At 48.5% G+C, this 18,608-nt stretch overlaps 1 protein-coding gene across 3 annotated transcripts; it reads right to left on the bottom strand.

Moving 5' to 3' along the window:
- Positions 1–5,837: 5,837 nt before the first annotated feature.
- LYPD5 (LY6/PLAUR domain containing 5) lies at positions 5,838–14,583 on the bottom strand. 3 transcript variants are annotated; one of them, XM_074386276.1, is made up of 6 exons: positions 14,454–14,583; positions 13,907–13,984; positions 8,731–8,859; positions 7,479–7,655; positions 7,124–7,270; positions 5,838–6,644 (listed from the first exon to the last, which is right to left on the bottom strand). In XM_074386276.1, the coding sequence occupies exons 3-6, from the start codon at positions 8,792–8,794 to the stop codon at positions 6,406–6,408; spliced, it is 627 nt and encodes a 208-aa protein (XP_074242377.1). In that variant the 5' UTR covers positions 8,795–8,859; positions 13,907–13,984; positions 14,454–14,583; the 3' UTR covers positions 5,838–6,405. The 3 variants fall into 3 exon arrangements, with proteins under 3 accessions (XP_074242377.1, XP_010330795.1, XP_003944577.2); XM_010332493.3 differs by lacking the exon at positions 14,454–14,583 and having other exon boundaries at positions 13,907–14,036; XM_003944528.4 differs by lacking the exons at positions 13,907–13,984; positions 14,454–14,583 and adding an exon at positions 11,796–13,128.
- Between the last annotated feature and the right edge of the window lie 4,025 nt (positions 14,584–18,608).

Genomic DNA, 18,608 nt, shown 5'->3' with positions numbered 1-18,608 from the left:
GGCAGGGCTGAGCCCGGGGGCAGAGATCCTGAAAGTCAGAGGTCAGTGGCACAGACCGTCCACCGCCGTCTCTGGGACCTTGGAGCTCGGAAGCGCCGGGGCTTGTAAATACTGCCACCTGGTGTTCACCCTGGGCACTGCAGGCACTCTCCCTGCACAGCCCCGTTTCTACCTACGGAGCGCCAGGCAGTCAGTCCTCCAAGAGTTGACGAAACGTAGTGAACAAAAGCTTTGCTCTTCTGGACCTTTCAGGCTAAAGGATGGAGACCTCGTGGTTCCATCCATAAAATCAATCTATTCTTCACTCTCAGTTTTCACTTTTCTCTCTGTGTTATTGGAGGTGGTTTCTTTCCTTCCTTCTCTCTCTTTCTTTCTTCCTTCCTTCCTTTCTAATTAATAAGCTATATATATAAAAATGGGTCTTGCTATGTTGCCTAGGCTGATCTCAAACTCCTGGCCTCAAGCCGTCCTCCTGCCTCATCCTCCTAAAGCGCTGGAATGACTGCTGTGAGCCCCCAGCCTTGTCCTGCTTCTGTTTGTGAGATTCAGCCAAGTTATTGCAGACAGTTGCAGAGTGTTCATTCTCATTACTGTGTAGTACTCCGTTATGCACATAGGCCACACGTTTATTCATCCACCCCACTGTTGATTGCTACTTTGTGACTATTATAAATTGTTCTGCTAGGAATAATCTGGTACATGTCCTTTGGGAAAAGGTATACACTAATTTCTGTTGGGGAGCTCTATCGAGGAGTAGAGATGCTGGGTTGCAGTGTGGGTGCAGAGTCTGCTTTGGGAAGGTAATGAAAGATAGTTTTTCAAAGTGGTTGTTCTATTTCACCCACCATACTACCTGGATGTGAGAATCTCAGTAGTGCCACACCCTTGCCAACAGATGAAGCTTTTTATTTTAATTAAATTGTTTAGAGAGACAGGGTCTTGCTACCTTGCACAGGCTGATCTCAAATTCCTGGGCTAAAGTGATCCTTCTGCCTCTGCCTCCCAAATTGCTGGTGTTACAGGTGTGAGCCTCTGCTCCCAGCAGGTGAAGCTTTTATTAGGTGAGTGCAGAAGTAATTGTGGTTTTTGCACTGTTGGAATTTGCCATTTGATACTGGAATACATTCTTAAATAAATGTGGTTATGTTATACATTATTATTTTGAGACAGAGTTTTGCTCTGTTGCCCAGGCTGGAGTGCAGTGGCATGATCTTGGCTCACTGCAACCTCCACCTCCCAGGTTCAGGTGATTCTCCTGCCTCAGCCTCCCAAGTAGCTGGGACTACAGGTACATACCACCATGCTGGCTAATTTTTGTATTTTTAGTAGAGACAGGGTTTCTCGACCAGCCAGGCTGGTCTCAAACTCCTGGCCTTAAGTGATCGCCCTCCTCGACTTCCAAAAGTGCTGGGATTACAGTTGTGAGCCACCATACCTGACCTGTTATACATCATTTTAATGGACATTGTTTGCTTTATGTTTTTTTGCTAATGACTTATTACTGTTTATGTTTCTTTTAGACTATTGAAATGATATTAGACAAAAAGAAAATTAGAGCGACTTTCTTGAATTCAAAATGGGTCATAAAGCAGAGTTTGTTGCATCCCGAAGCACGAACTTTTACACTACAGGAAGAAACAAACTTATTTATTGTTGGCAAAAATGTGTTGATTGTAATGGTTCCTATTTGAATTAATTAAGATGTATCTGAGCCTAGTTATAATGATTTAGAATTCACAATCCGGGCTGGGCGTGGTGGCTCACGCCTATAATCCCAGCACTCTGGGAGGCCGAGGAGAGTGGATCACCTGAGGTCAGACCAGCCTGACCAATATGGTGAAATCCCGCCTCTACTAAAAATACAGAAATTAGCCAGGCATGGTGGCATGCACCTGTAGTCCCAGCTACTCGGGAGGCTGAGACAGGAGAATTGCTTGAACTCGGGAGGCAGAGGTTGCAGTGAGCTGAGATCATGCCACTGCACTCCAGCCTGGGCAACAGAGCGAGAGTCCATCTCATAAATAAATAAATAAATAAAATATAATTCATTCATGGTCCCAAACCATAATTACTTTTGAAAAGCTTCTCCCTCTCTACTAAGCACTCAGGAAGGCATCTGGGTCGCGATACCCAAGCAGCTAAGCAGCTACATAGCTGAGTCCAGTTCCACTTGGACTCCCCAGACTACGAGTTCTAAGGCAGTCGGTGCACTCCTGTTCTACTTAGAGCTGTCAAGTATAAGCTTTTCGAGGTTTTTATCAGTCTCATGACAAAGCACTGCCAATTGCTCATGTATTTCATCTCACAGGAGTCTTTGGCCACCCCACTCCAGGGAGAATCTTCTGTCTCAGAAGTACAGTCATACACTGCCTAACGACCCTTCGGCCAACGGCGGAGTGCCTTTATCATCACTGCAGTGCCATAAGATTATAAAGAAGCTGGCAAGGCGCGGTGGCTCATACCTGTAATCCCAGCACTGCGGGGGGCTGAGGCAAGTGGATCACTTGAGCTCAGGAGTTTGAGACCAGCTTGGCCAACATGGTGAAACCCCGTCTCTACTGAAAATGGAAAAACTAGCTGGGCGTGGTGGCAGGTGCTTGTAATCCCAGCTACTCAAGAGGCTGAGGCAGGAAAATCACTTGAAGCTGGGAAGTGGAGTTTGCAGTAAGCCAAGATTGCACCACTGCACTCCAGCCCGAGCAACAGAGTAAGACTCAGTCTCAAAAAAAAAAAAAAAAATTACAATGAAGCTGAAAAATCCCCCCTCTTTTTTTTTTTTTTTACCCTGTTCCTCAGGCTGAAACCTCTTTACCCCGTTCCTCAGGCTGAAACCTATTTACCCTGTTCCTCAGGCTGAAACCTAGGAGTCATCTTGAGTCCTTTTCTTCCCTCATACTCCTCAACCAATGTATCAGCAAGTCCTGTCTTCCCTACTAATAAAATCTATTCCTTGCAGCCTGTTAAGGAACAGCTAAATTTAAAAAAGAAATCGATTCATTTTCCAACTCCTTGCACTACCTCTGCTGTCATGGGCACGTCATCTCTTGCCTAGACAGGCGCAGCGGCCGCCTCACAGATCTAGCTCCCGTTCTTGCTGCGGGGAAGCTTAACATGTCAAGCAGTAAAGCATGTACACAAGAGCACGTGCTGTAGGATTCCATTCATATGAAGTTTAAAATTAAGCAAAATTGATGATAGAAGCTGTATTATCTTTGGGGTGGGAAACTGACTCTGAAGGGTTATGAGGGAGGCTTTGGGGACACGTGCTGGAAATATTCGACATCTTGACCTAGGTGGTGGTTATCCACGTATGTACATATGAAAAAAATTGCAATTTGTGCATCTTATTGTACATATTTTATACCTCAATGAAAATGTTACATCATATATATTACATGGAATTATATGTGCATATAATTATATGCACATATAACATATATATACATATATATAACTATATATGATTATGGCAGCCTTCTACTTCTCCAACACATTCTCTCTTTTTCTGAGACGGAGTCTCGCTCTGTCGCCTAGGCTGGAGTGCAATGGCAACCTCTGCCTCCCAGGTTCAAGCGATTCTCCTGCCTCAGCCTCCCAAGCAGCTGGAATTACAGGCACCTGCAATCATGCCTGGCTAAGTTTTGTATTTTTAGTAGATACCAGGTTTCACCATGTTGGCCAGGCTAGTCTTGAACTCCTGACCTCAGGTGATCTGCCTGCCTCAGCCTCCCAAAGTGCTGGGATTACAGGTGTGAGCCGCCATGCCAGCTCCAACACATTCTATATTAATCTAGGATCAATCAGAGAAACAGAACCAGTAGATGATCTATAATACAAGATTTATTGCAAAGAATTGGCTTATGTGGCCTGGCTAGGCGGGTCAGAAAGAGCAAGCCGGAATCTCAGGTATGGGCTGGCTGAAGCGGCTGTCCGTAGATGCAATGTTTTCTTCCTCAGAGAAGCCACATCTCTGCTTCTAAGGCCTTTCAGCTGATTAAGTCAGAGCCACTCAAATTGTCTGGGACAATCTCCCTTCCTCAAAGTCAACTGATTATGGACTTTAATCACATCTATAAAATACCCTCACATTAACACACTGATTAGTGTTTGATAGAAAAACTGGAACTGTCCCATAGGTAAACTGACACATCAAACTTGCCATCCCAATTCCAGACCACCTTTGCAGTAAAATTCAAAATCTGGCTGGGCATGGTGGCTGACACCTGCAATCTTAGCACTTTGGGAGGCTGAGGCAGGAGGATCACTTGAGCTCAGGAGTTTGAGACTAGCTTGGGAAGCGTAGTGGGGCCCCATCTCTACAAAAAATACAAAAATTAACAGGGTGTGGTGGCGCACACCTATAGTCCCAGCTACTTGGAAGGCTGAGTTGGGGGGGTTGCTTGAGCCTGGGAGGCTGAGGCTACAGTGAGCTGATTGTGCCACTGCACTCCTCCCTGGATGACAGAGTGAGACCCTGTCTCTAATAAACACATAAACAATATCCAAAGTTTGCTTTGGATTGCCAGCCCATCAAAAAGGCTAGCTCCTTGAAGGTGGGAATTTTTGCCATTTTTGTTCCCTGCCATATGCACAACAACTGGAACAGCACCTTGCACACAGTAGGTGCTCAGTAAATGTGAGGAATGAGTGAAAACATCCAGCTTCCCCTTGTATGTTAGGGTGTAAAGACACCTGAAGCTCTTCTCACATTGGCCTTATAGGAGCATAGGAGCATCTCTGAATTGCCCACGCCCCACCTTTCTCACAAGGCTGCTTGCTGACATGGAGTGAGAAGACACGGGGGTCCATTCTTGCTAAGCACTTACTCTGAAAATCACTCTCACTGTGCCTTGGACATCTTGTATACAAAACAGGAATGTGTCTTAGTCCCTTCAGGCTGCTGTAACAAAATACCATAGACTGAGTGGCTTATATACAACAGAAATTTATTTTTCACAGTTCTGGAGTCTGGAAAGTCTGCAGTCAATGCACCAGCAGATTCCATGGCTGGTGAGGACTCACTTTCTTGTTTATAGATGACACCTGCTGGCTGTGTTCTCATGCTCTGGAAGTGGCAAGGCAGCTCTCTGGAGCCTCTTTTATAAGGGCACTAATCCTATTCATGGGGGCTCCACCCTCATGACCTTACCACCTCCCGAAGGCCCCACCTCCCAGTACCATCACTGGTGATTAGGTTTCAAAAGATGAATTTTGAGGAGATACAAACATTGAGACAATAGCAGGATACAACTTACTTTTTTGCTTCCCTCACTGAGTTACTGTGAAGATCAAATGACAAAAAGCACATGAAAGAACATGGTAAAGCATGTGGACAGAGAACATGCTGAAGGATCCCATCTCTGTGAAGTTTATGCACTTATGAGAGTGTCCTGCACACCCTGTGTTCCTTCCTCCCTCAGACCTTTGTCCAGGCTGTCTCTTCTACCCAGAATGCCCTTCTTCCTGCTTCTTTTTGCCAGCTACTGTTGTTCCTCTAGGATTTTGCTCAAGGGTTAATTCCTCCAGGAAGTCTTCCCTGATCTTCACAGCTTGGAGAATTTCACCTCACTGAACTTTGCCTTGTGTATTTTTCTGTGAAGTTAATCAGCATTCATGTGTTTGGGAGAGGGGGTTGCCTAGGGGTTCATGGGGCGGGGGGTCTGGTTCCTGATTCTCTACTCACTAGATACACAAGCTCAACCAAGTGCTTTTACCTCTCAGTTCGCTGATCTGTGACTTAAGGCTTGTGACAGTAGCCCACTTATACTGGGCCACTGCTATGTCCCAAGAGTAAAGATTCATCTTGTTAAATCCTCACCACAACCACTGTGAAACAGTTCTTGTCATCATTATAAAGTTTATTTTCACCTCCACCTTATAGGTGAGAAAATATTGGCACAGAGAGCTCAAGTAACTCATCCATGGTCTCTGCAGGCAGAATGGTGGAGCCGGGATTCGAACCCATGCAGCTGAGCTCCAGAGCCTGGCCTACTAACTGTTAAGGCATACTGCATATTGGGCCTCTCTTGGGCCACACCAATAAAGACATCATTGTATAGCTCCCTCCTAGAACCGAGACAGGCTCTGGAGGGAGAGCACAGGAAGCCGTGTTATGGGGCGCCTGGTGCCTGGCTGGTGCTTAGTGGGTAACAGCTGTGATCGGAATTGCTCTTCATCAGGGCAGGACATGGCTGTTTCATCCTCCCCTGGGATGCTGGTGACTGTGTCCAGTTCCCTCCAGTCCCGTTGACCAGGTTGGGGGGCAGGAGGGAGGGACAGATGGAGGCCTAGAGGGACAGGAGTGCTATTCTGGTTTACATCCATTTCCAGTGAGCTACGTGTTAGGGGCCGAAGCAGCAAGGAGAAGGTGAGTGAACCCTGCCCCCAGCAACCTGGAGGGGCTGTCTATGCTGAGAGCCTCACCAGCAGGAGGATTGGAAGGAGCAGGGCCAGGACCTGGAGGGCTCGGGGAGGGGTGGTGGCTGAGGCACTGTTGAAGGGCTGGATCACCGATTCCGTGTTGCAGAGGTGCCCCTCACAGCAGGAGCCCTGGAGGTCGATGGTTGTCCAGGGGCTGGTGGTGCCCATGGTGGTGCAGGAGGGCCGGTGGCAGGTTCTGATGTACACAGGGACTGAGAAATTGCCTGGGGGTGGGTGGAGCAGTGAGGAAGGGTCAGAACAGAGGGAGACAGCTGCACCTGAACCTCCCCCTTGGTGGCCAGGGCCAGGCCTCGGTCCTCAGACTTGCTTCAGGTTTTCCTCCTAAGACCAGAGCCATGACGCTCCGCTCAGACCAGGGCCACGCCTCCCCCCTCAGACCAGGGCCATGCCTCCCTCCTCAGACCAGGGCCATGCCTCCCTCCTCAGACCAGGGCCATGCCTCCTCCCTCAGACCAGAGCCACTCCTTCTCCCTCAAACCAGGGCCTCGCCTCCTCCTGCAGAGCAGAGTCCTGTCTCCTCCCTCAAAGCAAGGCCAGGCCTCCTCCCTCAGACCAGGACCATGCCTCCCCACTCAGAGCAGGGTCATGTCTCCCTGTTGGGCCGGTCTGGTGACAGGGCCCTCACGGCTGCCCTGCCTCCACATCCGTTGCCCAGGCCCTTCCACCCTTCCAGCCCTCTCACCGACTGTCATTCTGCCATTGCCCTGGAAGCAGGAGGTCTGGTCTTGGTGACACTGGACCCGTCGCGACCTGCCGATAGCGCAGTCGTTCTGGTGGATCCCGATACAGGCGTAACACTCGGTGCCGCTGAGCGTCGGTGGGTCGGGCGCTGCCAAGAGAGCACAGATGCACACTCAGGCAGTGGTACCCGGGTACAGTCGTGCGGGTTGCGCACTGCGCCAGGGCTCGGGCCTATAGTCCAAGGTGCTGAGATCCTAGCGCCCCGAGAGAAGGCCCTAAGCAGAGGCCACGCCTCCCCCCGGGGCTGCCCGGCCTCTCGCCGTCCCGCCCCGCGCCCACCCCGTCCCCCCGCGCACCTTGGCTCAGGTTGGGGAGGGCGTCGTGCGTCATGAGGTGAGCGTTGCACATGTCCGTGGTGCAGCCGCGCACCACCGAGTAGTCGGGCGGCAGCGCGTCCTGGTTGGATTGCATCCGGCCGGTAGGCGGCCCCGTCCAGCAGCCCTTCTGCACCAGGGTCACCGGCGCGCGATACCCTGGGGGCGGGGGCGGGAGCGGGGCTCGTGCTCTGCTTCCCAAAACCCTTCGCCCTCCAGCCTCAGCGTTCTTCCTCCTCCCGCTCTTTCGCTTTCACCTACGCCTCCTCCCCTCCCTCCTTCCCTCCTTCCCCCCATCCCCAGACTCGGGATCCCGAGTTCTTCTCTGCCTCCCCGCTTCCTCCCTGTGCGCCTCTCCCGCCTTCTCTTTCTTGCTTCCTTCCCCGTTGTCTTCCCGCCGCCACCGCTCGTCCCTCATCCACTTTTTTTGGGGGGGAGGCGGGGGGCGGAGTCTCGCTCTGTCGCCCTGGCTGGAGTGCAGTAGCGCGATCTCGACTCACTGCAACCTCCACCTTCCGGGTTCAAGCGATTCTCGTGCCTCAGCCTCCAGAGCAGCTGGGATTACAGGCGCCGGCCACCACGCCCGGCTAAATTTTAAGTGGTTTGGTTTTTGTTGTTGTTGCTGTTTTTTTTTTTTTTAATTATTATTATTTTTATTTATTTATTTATTTTGAGACGAAGTTTCGCTCTTGTTGCCCAGGCTGGAGTGGAATGGCGCGATCTCGGCTCACTGCAACCTCCACCTCCTGGGTTCAAAAGATTCACCTGTCTCAGCCTCCTGAGTAGCAGGGATTACAGGTGTGCACCACCACGCCCGGCTACTTTTGTATTTTTACTAGAGACGGGGGTTTCTCCATGTTGGTCAGGCTGATCTCGAACTGCTGGCCTCAGGTGATCCACCCACCTCGGCCTCCCAAAGTGTTGGGATTACAGGCCTGAGCCACCGCTCCCGGCCAGATTTTATGTTTTTGTGGGTTTGGCCAGGCTGGTCTCACTCCTGCCCCAATGATCTGCCTGCCTCTGCCTCCCAAAGTGCTAAAATTACAGGCCTGAGCCACCGCACCCGGCCTCACCCACCCTTTTTCCCCCTCTTTCTCCTCTTCTTCCTCTACGTCTCCATCTTTTCTATCTTTATCTTTTCATCTTCTACCCAATTTCCCTCCCTTTCTCCTCCCATCTTCCCCCTTTTTCCTCCCTAATCGCTCATCCCTGTCCCCCTGCTTTTGCTCCTCACCAGTATCCAGAGACAGGATGGCCTCAAAGCACTCATGGGGACAAGAGACGATGGGCAGCTTCATGGCCCTGAGGTCAAAGGGGCCGAAATAGGTGTGCTCAAAGCTGTAGCACTGCAGGGCTTGGGACCCTGGGGAGAGGGGCATGGCAGAGTCAGCAGGGCCAGTGTGAGCCTGTCCCGGGAACTCAGGGCTCCACCCAGCAAATGACAGGCACATGGGCCAGGCGCCTCTGCTCCCAGGGAAGCCGCGCCTTGAGAGAACAGGTGCTGCTCTTGCAGCTGACCACGGCTGTCTGTCTCATGGCAGAGTAATGACCTCTCTGCAGATGCCAGTCCAGTTTTTCCCCTCCAGGCTGCTCCATGTCTCCGCCCTCATCCAGGAAGCCCTCTCTCTATCTACAATTTAGATAAGGAGGAAGTGATTCATTCTTGCTCTGCCCGTCGCTCCCTACGCTGAACTCCCGACGTGGACAGCACGTTAAGAGATCCCCGACGGGGAACGTGTACTCCAGGACAGGCAGAGTGATGTGTGGTCCTATGGTGCCCTGCAAACACACACATCAGCTCCAGCAACACACAACACTGACATAAACACACAATAACAACATATACACAGGTTATCCAAGTCTCACAAATACACACAGCATATCCTTAATGCACCCAGGCAGAATTTTACATTCCCACACAAAACAAGTACGCACCTGGACCCTCCAGTATAAACCACCCTAACTAAGGCACAGCATTTCACACATAGAAGATCACACAGACACCAAAGTGTGTGTTGGTGAGGATGCTTGTGCATGTGTGATAACAGTATCAACCCGGGCCGGGCATGGTGGCTCATGCCTGTAATCCAAGCACTTTGGAGGCCAAGGCGGGTGGATCACCTGAGGTCGGGAGTTCAAGACCAGCCTGACCAACATGGTGAAACCCCGTCTTTAAAAAAGAAAAAAAAATTATTAAAAAAAAAAAAGAAAGAAAAACAATGTCAACCCAGAGCAGGACCAGGAAATCATACCCAGAGACAGACAAACACAGGCACCAAGTCACAGAAGCACAAATAAAACCAGAGGCCACAATTTTGCAATGTTAGAGACACAGGAAAATGAAACCACAAAAACATACAGTTTAAGATCATATATGGAGTCCAGGCATGGTGGCTCACACCCGTAATCCCAGCACTTTGGGAGGTTGAAGTGGGCAGATCACCTGAGGTCAGGAGTTCTAAAACCCCATTTCTACTAAAAATAGAAAAATTAGCCGGGCATGGTGGTGCATGCCTGTGGTCACAGCTACTCAGGAGGCTGAGGCAGGAGAATTGCTTGAGCCCAGGAGGCAGAAGTTGCAGTGAGCTATGATTGTGCCACTGCACTCCAGCCTGGGTGGCGACAGAAAAAGACTCTGTCTCAAAAAAAAAAAAATTAAAATCGTATATGGAGCCGGGCGCGGTGGCTCAAGCCTGTAATCCCAGCACTTTGGGAGGCTGAGGCGGGTGGATCACGAGGTCAGGAGATCGAGACCATCCTGGTCAACATGGTGAAACCCCGTCTCTACTTAAAATACAAAAAATTAGCTGGGCATGGTGGTGTGTGCCTGTAATCTCAGCTACTCAGGAGGCTGAGGCAGGAGAATTGCCTGAACCCAGGAGGCGGAGGTTGCGGTGAGCCGAGATCGTGCCATTGCACTCCAGCCTGGGTAACAAGAGCGAAACTCCGTCTCAAAAAAAAATAAAAAATAAAAAATAAAATCGTATATGGATACAAAAGATACAGACCCATGCAACACAGATACATGGAGAGAAAAAAAACACATCAAAAGTCCCAAACAATTGGGCAGGCATGGTGGTGTGTCCCTGTAGTCCCAGATACTCGGGAGGCTGAAGCAGGAGAATTGCTTGAGCCAAGAAGTTTGAGGCTGCAGTGAGCCATGATTGCACTGCTGCACTCCAGTGTGGGCAACAGAGTGAGACCTTGTCTCCATTCAAAAAACAAAAAGGCCAGTCTCATTGGCCAAGGTGAGCAGATTGCTTGAGCTCAGGAGTTTGAGACCAGCCTGGGCAACATAGTGAAACCCCGTCACTCCAAAAAAATATAAAACATTAACCAGGTGCAGTGGCACATGCCTGTAGTCATGGTTACTCAGGAGGCTGAGGTGGGAGGATTGCTTGGGCTCAGGAGGTCAAGACTGCAGTGAGCTGTGATCGTGCCACTGCACTCCAGCCTGGGTGACAGAGAGAGACCCTGTCTCAAAAAATTAAAAAAAAAAACCAAAAAACAGAAAACTGAGCACATATACACAGAGATAAATATAGGCCTACAAATCACAAGACACACAAACACAGACTCAGATACACAAAATTACACACACATCTCTTTACAAAGAAAACAAACTCACAAACAGACCCACAGAAGCATTTGTTCAGACTGAAACTTTGAAACCCATGCAGAGAAACACACACAAGCACAGAGACCCACAGGACACACAACCTGAACACAGACAGAAATCCAGCTCTCTCCCACCGATGAGCAGAAACACACACACTTATTTGTGTGCAGGGATAGCCTTCTTTCTCCCTTTCTAATTCCCTGTCTGTAATCGCTGCCATTCTGAAATGAGTATGTTTCCGTCCTAGCCCACAGTGGGAGTAGAGGTTGCCTGAAGATGAAGCCAGGGTTCCTGCCAGTTCTGGAAAGAGTCCTGGTGCTCCCTGGAGATGCCTTTGAATTAGGAGTTGGGCAAGGAAGAGAACAAAGGCTGAGATGGTGGGAAGAGAGACACCGGGAAAAATGGCTGATGGAAGAAGAGCAAAGGCAGGGAAGAGAAATGAAGATGACATAGCCTCCAGGCCCCCACCCGCCAAGACCCAGGAGTCCACGTCTCCGGCCCCCTCCTCCCTTAGACTAGGAGTCCAGGCCCCCAGCCCCTCCTCCCTCAGACCCAGGAGCCCAGGCCCCCAGCCCCTCCTCCCTCGGATCCAGGAATCCAGGCCCCCAGTCCCTCCTCCCTCAGGCCCCAAAGTCCATGCCCCCAGCCCCTTCTCACTACTGGATTCAGAAGTTTGGTACCTGTCAGGCAGAGCGTAGTCCCAAAGAGGCAGAAGAGAATGACTCTGGGAACCCCCATTGCCAGTGCTGAGCTGGGCCGCCTGGGACAGCGCCTCCCACAGTGATGTGCTGCTTGGCTGGTTCCCTCTACTGAGTCCTAAGCATCCCAGCCACCCAGCCTGGCCAGTATTTCTCTGTCCCACCCTTCCTATATGGGCGGGTCTCCTCCTAGGTAATCGTGATGGAACCAGGATGATTCTCAGTTGCTGGAGAGCTGCACTTCTGGGTGTGAGGGAGGAGGAACTAGAAGTCTGGAACCCTTAATTTTGAATGATTGGTGTCTTGCTGGCCTTCCTCCTACAACCCTCCCCACACTCTGCTCTAGTCTGAGAGTGGCACACATGGCCCTTCAACTTTCCTTCTCTTCCACCACCCCAACACGCACCACCCACACGCACCACCCAATCCTGGGAACACGTCTCCACACGTAAAGACGCACTTGTCATCCCCTCCTCTAAGACTTCCCTGACTCCCATCTCCTCACTCAACCACACATCCTCAGCCTCCAGCAACTCCCTGTCTCCCAGCCCTGATCAAACTAGGTTGGGCTAGTGACTGTCTCCGCTACCAGGCTGTGAACTCTTCAGGGGCCTCCAGGAATATCTGAGATATTGTATGAATGAACCAATGAATCAATGAATGAAGACACAAACAGAGAGGCACCAAGAGACAAGTACGGAGAGACAGACATCTACAAGAGAGAAACAGAGAGAGAGGAAGACAGGGAGAGTGCCTTTGAGGAAGGAATTACACACGTGATGCAGAAAGACAGACACAGCCTGGTGTGGACAGATGTGAATGTGTGGTCACACACACAAACCCAGGAATCGAGGAAAGACAGGAGATGGCACCCGGAGTTTAATAAACATATATTAAATGGAGAAATCAGAAAGATAGAGCTAGAGCAGACAGCCAGAGGGACACTGTTCCCCCCGAGGACACAGACCCATGTATGCTCAGACACCCAGCAGATAACCACATCCAGAGGAGGCCCCAGCAGCTGGTTGGTGCCGGATGTTCTTCTATACATTATCAAAATTGTGAAATTTTTTTTGAAACTCTAGTCATTACCTTGTCAAAAACTGAATCATGCAAATTGTGTGCCAATATGTTATTTTGTTATTTTTATTTTTTTGAGACCGAGTCTCACTCTGTTGCCTGGGCTGGAGTGCAGTGGCACCATCTTGGCTCACTGGAACCCCAGCCTCTCAGGTTCAAGTGATTCTCCTGCTTCAGCCTTCTGAGTAGCTGGGATCACAGGTGCCTGCCACTGTGCCTGGCTAATTTTTCTATTTTTAGTAGAGACAGGATTTCACCATGTCAGCCAGGCTGGTCTCAAACTCCTGATCTCAGATGATCCACCCACCTTGGCCTCCCAAAGTGCTGGGATTACAGGCATCAGCCACCATATCTGACCTATTTTTGTTTTGTTTTGTTTTGAGACAGAGTCTCATTCTGTTGCCAGGCTGGAGTGCAGCGTCGTGATCTCAGCTCACTGCAACCTCCACCTCTCGAGTTAATCGATTCTCCTGCCTCAGCTTCCCGAGTAGCTGGGATCACAGGCATCTGCCACTGTGCCCAGCTAATTTTTGTATTTTTAGGGTTTCACCATGTTGGCCAGGCTGGTCTAGAACTCCTGGCCTCAGGTCATCCACCTGCCTTGTCTCCTAAAGTGCTGGGATTACAGGCATGAGCCACCACATCAGCCTCTTTCTTTTCTTTTCTTTCTTTTTTTTTTTTTGAGACAGAGTCTTGCTCTGTCGCCAGGCTGGAGTGCAGTGGCGCAATCTTGGCTCACTACAACCTCCACCTCCTGGGTTCAAGTGATTCTCCTGCCTCAGCCTCCCAAGTAGCTGGGACTACAGGTGTGTGCCACCATGCCCAGCTAATTTTTGTATTTTTAGTAGAGGCAGGGTTTCACCATGTTCGCCAGAATAGTCTTGATCTCTTGATCGAGATATGCCCTCGTGATCTGCCCATCTCGCCTTCCCAAAGGGCAGGGATTACAGGTGTGAGCCACCACACCTGGCCCACCTTCTCATTTTCAAATAATGTGTGCTAACTGTGCTCACCTGTGTGTTGCAGGCTGGGCTCTCCTGGGAGGCAGGTTGTGAGGCTGAGATTATCGTGCAGGACCGTGGGATCAACAGCTGTGTAAGGGAGGGAACGGAAACTGGATTGAGCAGAGGGAGAGGTTGGGTCCTGATTCAGTCAAACCAAGGGTTCAGTGCGCCCTAGGGGGAGGTCTGGCACTGGGCTTGTGGGTTCTGTTCAGCTGAGGCAATGCCCAAGGGGCTGACATCAGACACAGAGGTCAGAGTCCTTCATTCCTGAAGAGATTTTGGTGGCAGATCACAGCATCCACCACACTCTACACATTTCTTTGCTTGACTGTATTTTTCTCCACCTCTTTGAAATAAAGATTAATTACAGAATCCTTCGAGATGAAACAAAGTTACCTGATCTGGTCATTTATTCCTCAGTTGAAAAAACTGATGTGAAACAACTTTTCTGTCGACTGTTATCATCTTTTGGAAGTTAAATTCTTTTTTTTTTTTTTTACGACAGAGTCTCATTCTGTTGCCTAGGCTGGAGTGCAGTGGCGTGGTCTTGGCTTACCTCGGCCTCCCAGGTTCAAGTGATTCTTGGGTTTAAGCTTCCAGAGTAGCCAGGATAACAGGTGTGTGCCACCACGCCCAGCTAATTTTTGTATTTTTAGTAGAGACGGAGTTTCATCATGTTGGCCAGGCTGGTCTCAAACTTCTGACCTCAGGTGATCCACTGGCTTTGGCCTCTCAAAGCACTGAGATAACAGGCATGATCCATGATTATTAAGGTGAATAATTTTTAAGAGTTTAAATTTAAGGGTTTAGTATTTAAATATTCACATTTAAAGAGTTTAATATTTAAATTAAGTGGTTGGGTACCTGGATTGACAAAAAGAGCATGTAATTAAGGGATTCATTTATTCTCCATTTTTCCTGTCTTCCAGTTATTTCTTGAAATTTTTTTTCCTGGCTTACACAGAAGTGGAAGGAGTAAATCCGTGTTCTGTTCTGCTCAATCATTAATGGATCTGTGCTACATTCTGCAAAATTAGCAGTGGTGGAATTGTTTTCCCCTTGTGACTTTGTTTATCTCAAAAATTCATTCAATGATCCATTTTGTTTCATAATAGCTTTCCATTTCCTGGTCCTAATTATTTGTCTTGATGGATGTCAAATAAGGTTAATATTTTATTTTAGAATTTTAACATCTTACAATAATATGTAGGTAATGAATCATTGAATTTTAATAACAGTTTATTTTTATACTGATGAAATTTCTAAAGCAGTAATAAACAACTACTATCATAATATAATTAACAGACTTGCATAATACTCTTTAATTTCAACCCACACACATTCTTTGTGGATTAATAATGGTAACTGGGTATTAGTTATTATAGAGTGATTTGTGCCAAGTGAAAGAAATTTATTTATTTATTTATTTATTTATTTATGACAGAGTTTCTCTCTTGTCACCCAGGCTGGAGTGCAATGTTGTGAACTCGGCTCACTGCAACCGCCACCTCTCAGGTTCAAGTGATTCTCCTGCCTCAGCCTCCTGAATAGCTGGGATTACAGGCACCTGCCGCCATACCTGGCTAATTTTTTGTGTTTTTAGTAGAAACGGGGTTTCACTATGTTGGCCAGGCTGGTCTCAAACTCCTGACCTCAGGTGATCCACCCGCCTCGGCCTCCTAAAGTGCTGGGATTACAGGTGTGAGCCACCACACCCGGCCAGGACTTGTAGATTTCAATATAGAATATAGAATATTAAAATAGAATATAGAGTTCAACAATTCCAGTCTGGTAAAGAATTAGATGAAAATATGACCTGCAATATGAAATAACTGAATCCAGACAATGTGCTGACACTATTAGGGACTTAAAAAAATGTTCTGCATATCAGGTGGAAAAGCAGCTCATTGTTTAGAAGTAAACGCTATTTTATTTTATTTTATTTTTTTTGAGACGGAGTTTCGCTCTTGTTACCCAGGCTGGAGTGCAATGGCGCAATCTCGGCTCACCGCAACCTCCGCCTCCTGGGTTCAGGCAATTCTCCTACCTCAGCCTCCCGAGTACCTGGGACTATAGGCACGTGCCACCATGCCCAGCTAATTTTTTTGTATTTTTAGTAGAGATGGGGTTTCACCATGTTGACCAGGATGGTCTCGATCTCTTGACCTCGTGATCCACCCACCTTGGCCTCCCAAAGTGCTGGGATTACAGGCGTGAGCCACTGCGCCCGGCGTAAACGCTATTTTAAATGCCACAAAGTCAACACATCTTTCCATTTCAAAATCAATGTCTCCTTAGTATATGGAAGTAGAAAGGTAGCTACCAACCCTGCTGGAACAAGACACTTTACTGCCATCTGCTGGAACATAGTTGCAATAATTGTAAATCACTTTTGCAACCAGCAATGGAATACACAATACACAATACTTCTCAAAAAATTGTTTTCAAAATAGTAAATATTAAAAAAAAGTAAAGATGTCTGTGATATGAATAGCAACTCCTTAGATGGTGTGCTCTTGTGCAGTGCCCAACATGAGCAACTGTACATGGGGACAGTAGAATCATGGCATCTGCAAAATAAAATCCATTTTACTTTTTCCTTTCCAATCTTTATGCTTTTTTTCTTTTTCTTTTTCTTTTTTTTTTGCCATATTGTATAGGCTAGAACCCCAAGTACCTGGTTGAATAGTATTAATGGGAGTAAACATGCTTGTCTTGCTACTGATATTGTTATATAGTTGTGTATGTTTGTTTTTTCCCTCCGCTCCCCGTGTGTGTGTGTGTGTGTGTGTGTGTGTGTGTGTGTGTGTGTTTTTTGAGACAGGGTCTCACTCCATTAACCAAGGCTGCAGTGCACTGGCATGATCATGGGCCACTGTAGCTTCAAACTGCTGGGATTAAGTGATCTTCCTTCCTCAGCCTCTTGAGTAGCCGGGACCACAATTGGGTGCCACTATGCCTGAGTAATCTTTTCCCTCCCCTCCCCTCCCCTCCCCTTCCCTTCCCTTTTGTGTGTGAGACAGAGTCTCACTCTGTTGCCTAGGCTGGAGTGCAGCAATCTTGACTCACTGCAACTTCTGCCTCCCAGGTGCAAGCAATTCTCATGCCTCAGCTTCCCAAGCAGCTGGGACTACGGGTGCCTGCCACCACACTTCACTAGTTTTCGTATTTTTAGCAGAGACAGGGTTTTGCTATGTTGCCAGGCTGGTTGCAAACTCCTGGCCTTAAGTGATCCACCCACCTCAGCCTCCCAAAGTGCTCGGATTACAGACATGAGCCACCGTGCCTGACCTAATTTTTTATTTCTTATAGAGATGAGAAATAGAGTCTCACTATTTTGCCTAGGCTGGTCTCAAACTCCTGGGCTCAAGTGATCCTCCTGCCTCAGCCTCTCAAAGTGCTAGGATTACAGGTGTGAGCCACCATGCCCAGCTGTATATAGTCTGAATAACATCTCTGCTCATACTCCTCAGGGTCTATGCCATCCTACCAAGGCTTTCCCTTTCTCACCTCTACGGAGGCAAAACATCAGGGCCATGGGCAGTGGGCCCTCTTCCCAGCCATGTGGACTCAATGATTCAGGGCCAGCACCTAAGCCAGAGATCCAGCTGAATTACTCAGGCCCTAGCTGCTCATCAGGGCAGATAGACCCAGGTCAAGAGCCATATCCTGGGGACATAGGTAGATGGATCAGGAAGCTGGAGGTCAAGTAACCATTAGATACCTCCTAAACCCTCTGACCAGGCATCCCCAAACTTTTTACACAGGGGGCCAGTTCACTGTCCCTCAGACCGTTGGAGGGCCACCACATACTGTGCTCCTCTCACTGACCACCAATGAAAGAGGTGCCCCTTCCTGAAGTGCGGTGGGGGCCGGATAAATGGCCTCAGGGGGCCGCATGCGGCCCACGGGCCATAGTTTGGGGACGCCTGCCTCTCACCATGGCCAGTTTTACTACACATCTCTCAGGGAGTCTACTCCAGAAGGGACTGTTTCATCTGTACCTGGTTCCTGATGATATCTTTTGAATCATTAAGTTTGGTTTTGGGTAAAATTGTATATGTTTACTTTGATAGTTCTTCCAGTTGTCTTAACACATCAGGCAACAGAAAAGCAGCAGATAATTTGTTGGGTAAACACATGAGAAAAAGGGATGTGAGATCCACATGGATGATCTGAATTTCACTGAGTTTGAGCAGTCTCAAGATAATTGGTAGTTGAAACAGGCTGGTAGCTTTCCCCTTTCCTTTTTTTCAAATTTCCATTCAATTTTATCTATTTTTGTTTACTTATTTATTGATTGATTTTTGAGTTGGGGTCTCACTCTGTCACCCAGGCAGGAGTGCAGTGGTACAGTCACAGCTCACAACAGCCTTGAACTGCTGGGCTCCAGCGATCCTCCCACCTCAGCCTCCTGAGTAGCTGAGACCACAGGCATGCACCACCACACACCTGGCTAATTTTTGTATTTTTTTTTTTTTTTTGTAAAGACAGGGTTTCACCATGTTGCCCACCTCAGGCTGGTCTCAAACACCTGACCTCAGGTGATCCACCCATCTCAGCCTTCCAAAATACTGAGATTACAGGTGTAAGCCACCAGGCCCAACCTAACAGAAAAATATTTTTTAAATAATCATGTACTAGACACCCCACAGAGTGATCAAACACCTGTCTTTGGCAGCATTTGTGTAGTTTCTAATACAGCTTTAAA

This window comes from Saimiri boliviensis, chromosome 14, assembly GCF_048565385.1.
Source record: "Saimiri boliviensis isolate mSaiBol1 chromosome 14, mSaiBol1.pri, whole genome shotgun sequence".
Lineage (NCBI taxonomy): Eukaryota > Metazoa > Chordata > Mammalia > Primates > Cebidae > Saimiri > Saimiri boliviensis.
The sequence above is the reverse complement of the archived record's forward strand: the minus strand, read 5'-3'. Positions and strand labels throughout refer to the sequence as shown.

What these genes read in the sequence shown, in the direction of transcription:
- LYPD5 (XM_003944528.4), bottom strand. Translation starts at nt 11,853, where the DNA reads ATGGGGGTTCCCAGAGTCATTCTCTTCTGCCTCTTTGGGACTACGCTC. An exon ending in GACTACGCTCTGCCTGACAG is followed by an intron (nt 8,860 to 11,795) that starts GTACCAAACTTC and finishes CCCTCTCCCCAG; the next exon opens with GGTCCCAAGCCCTGCAGTGC. An exon ending in CATCCTGTCTCTGGATACTG is followed by an intron (nt 7,656 to 8,730) that starts GTGAGGAGCAAA and finishes CCCCGCCCCCAG; the next exon opens with GGTATCGCGCGCCGGTGACC.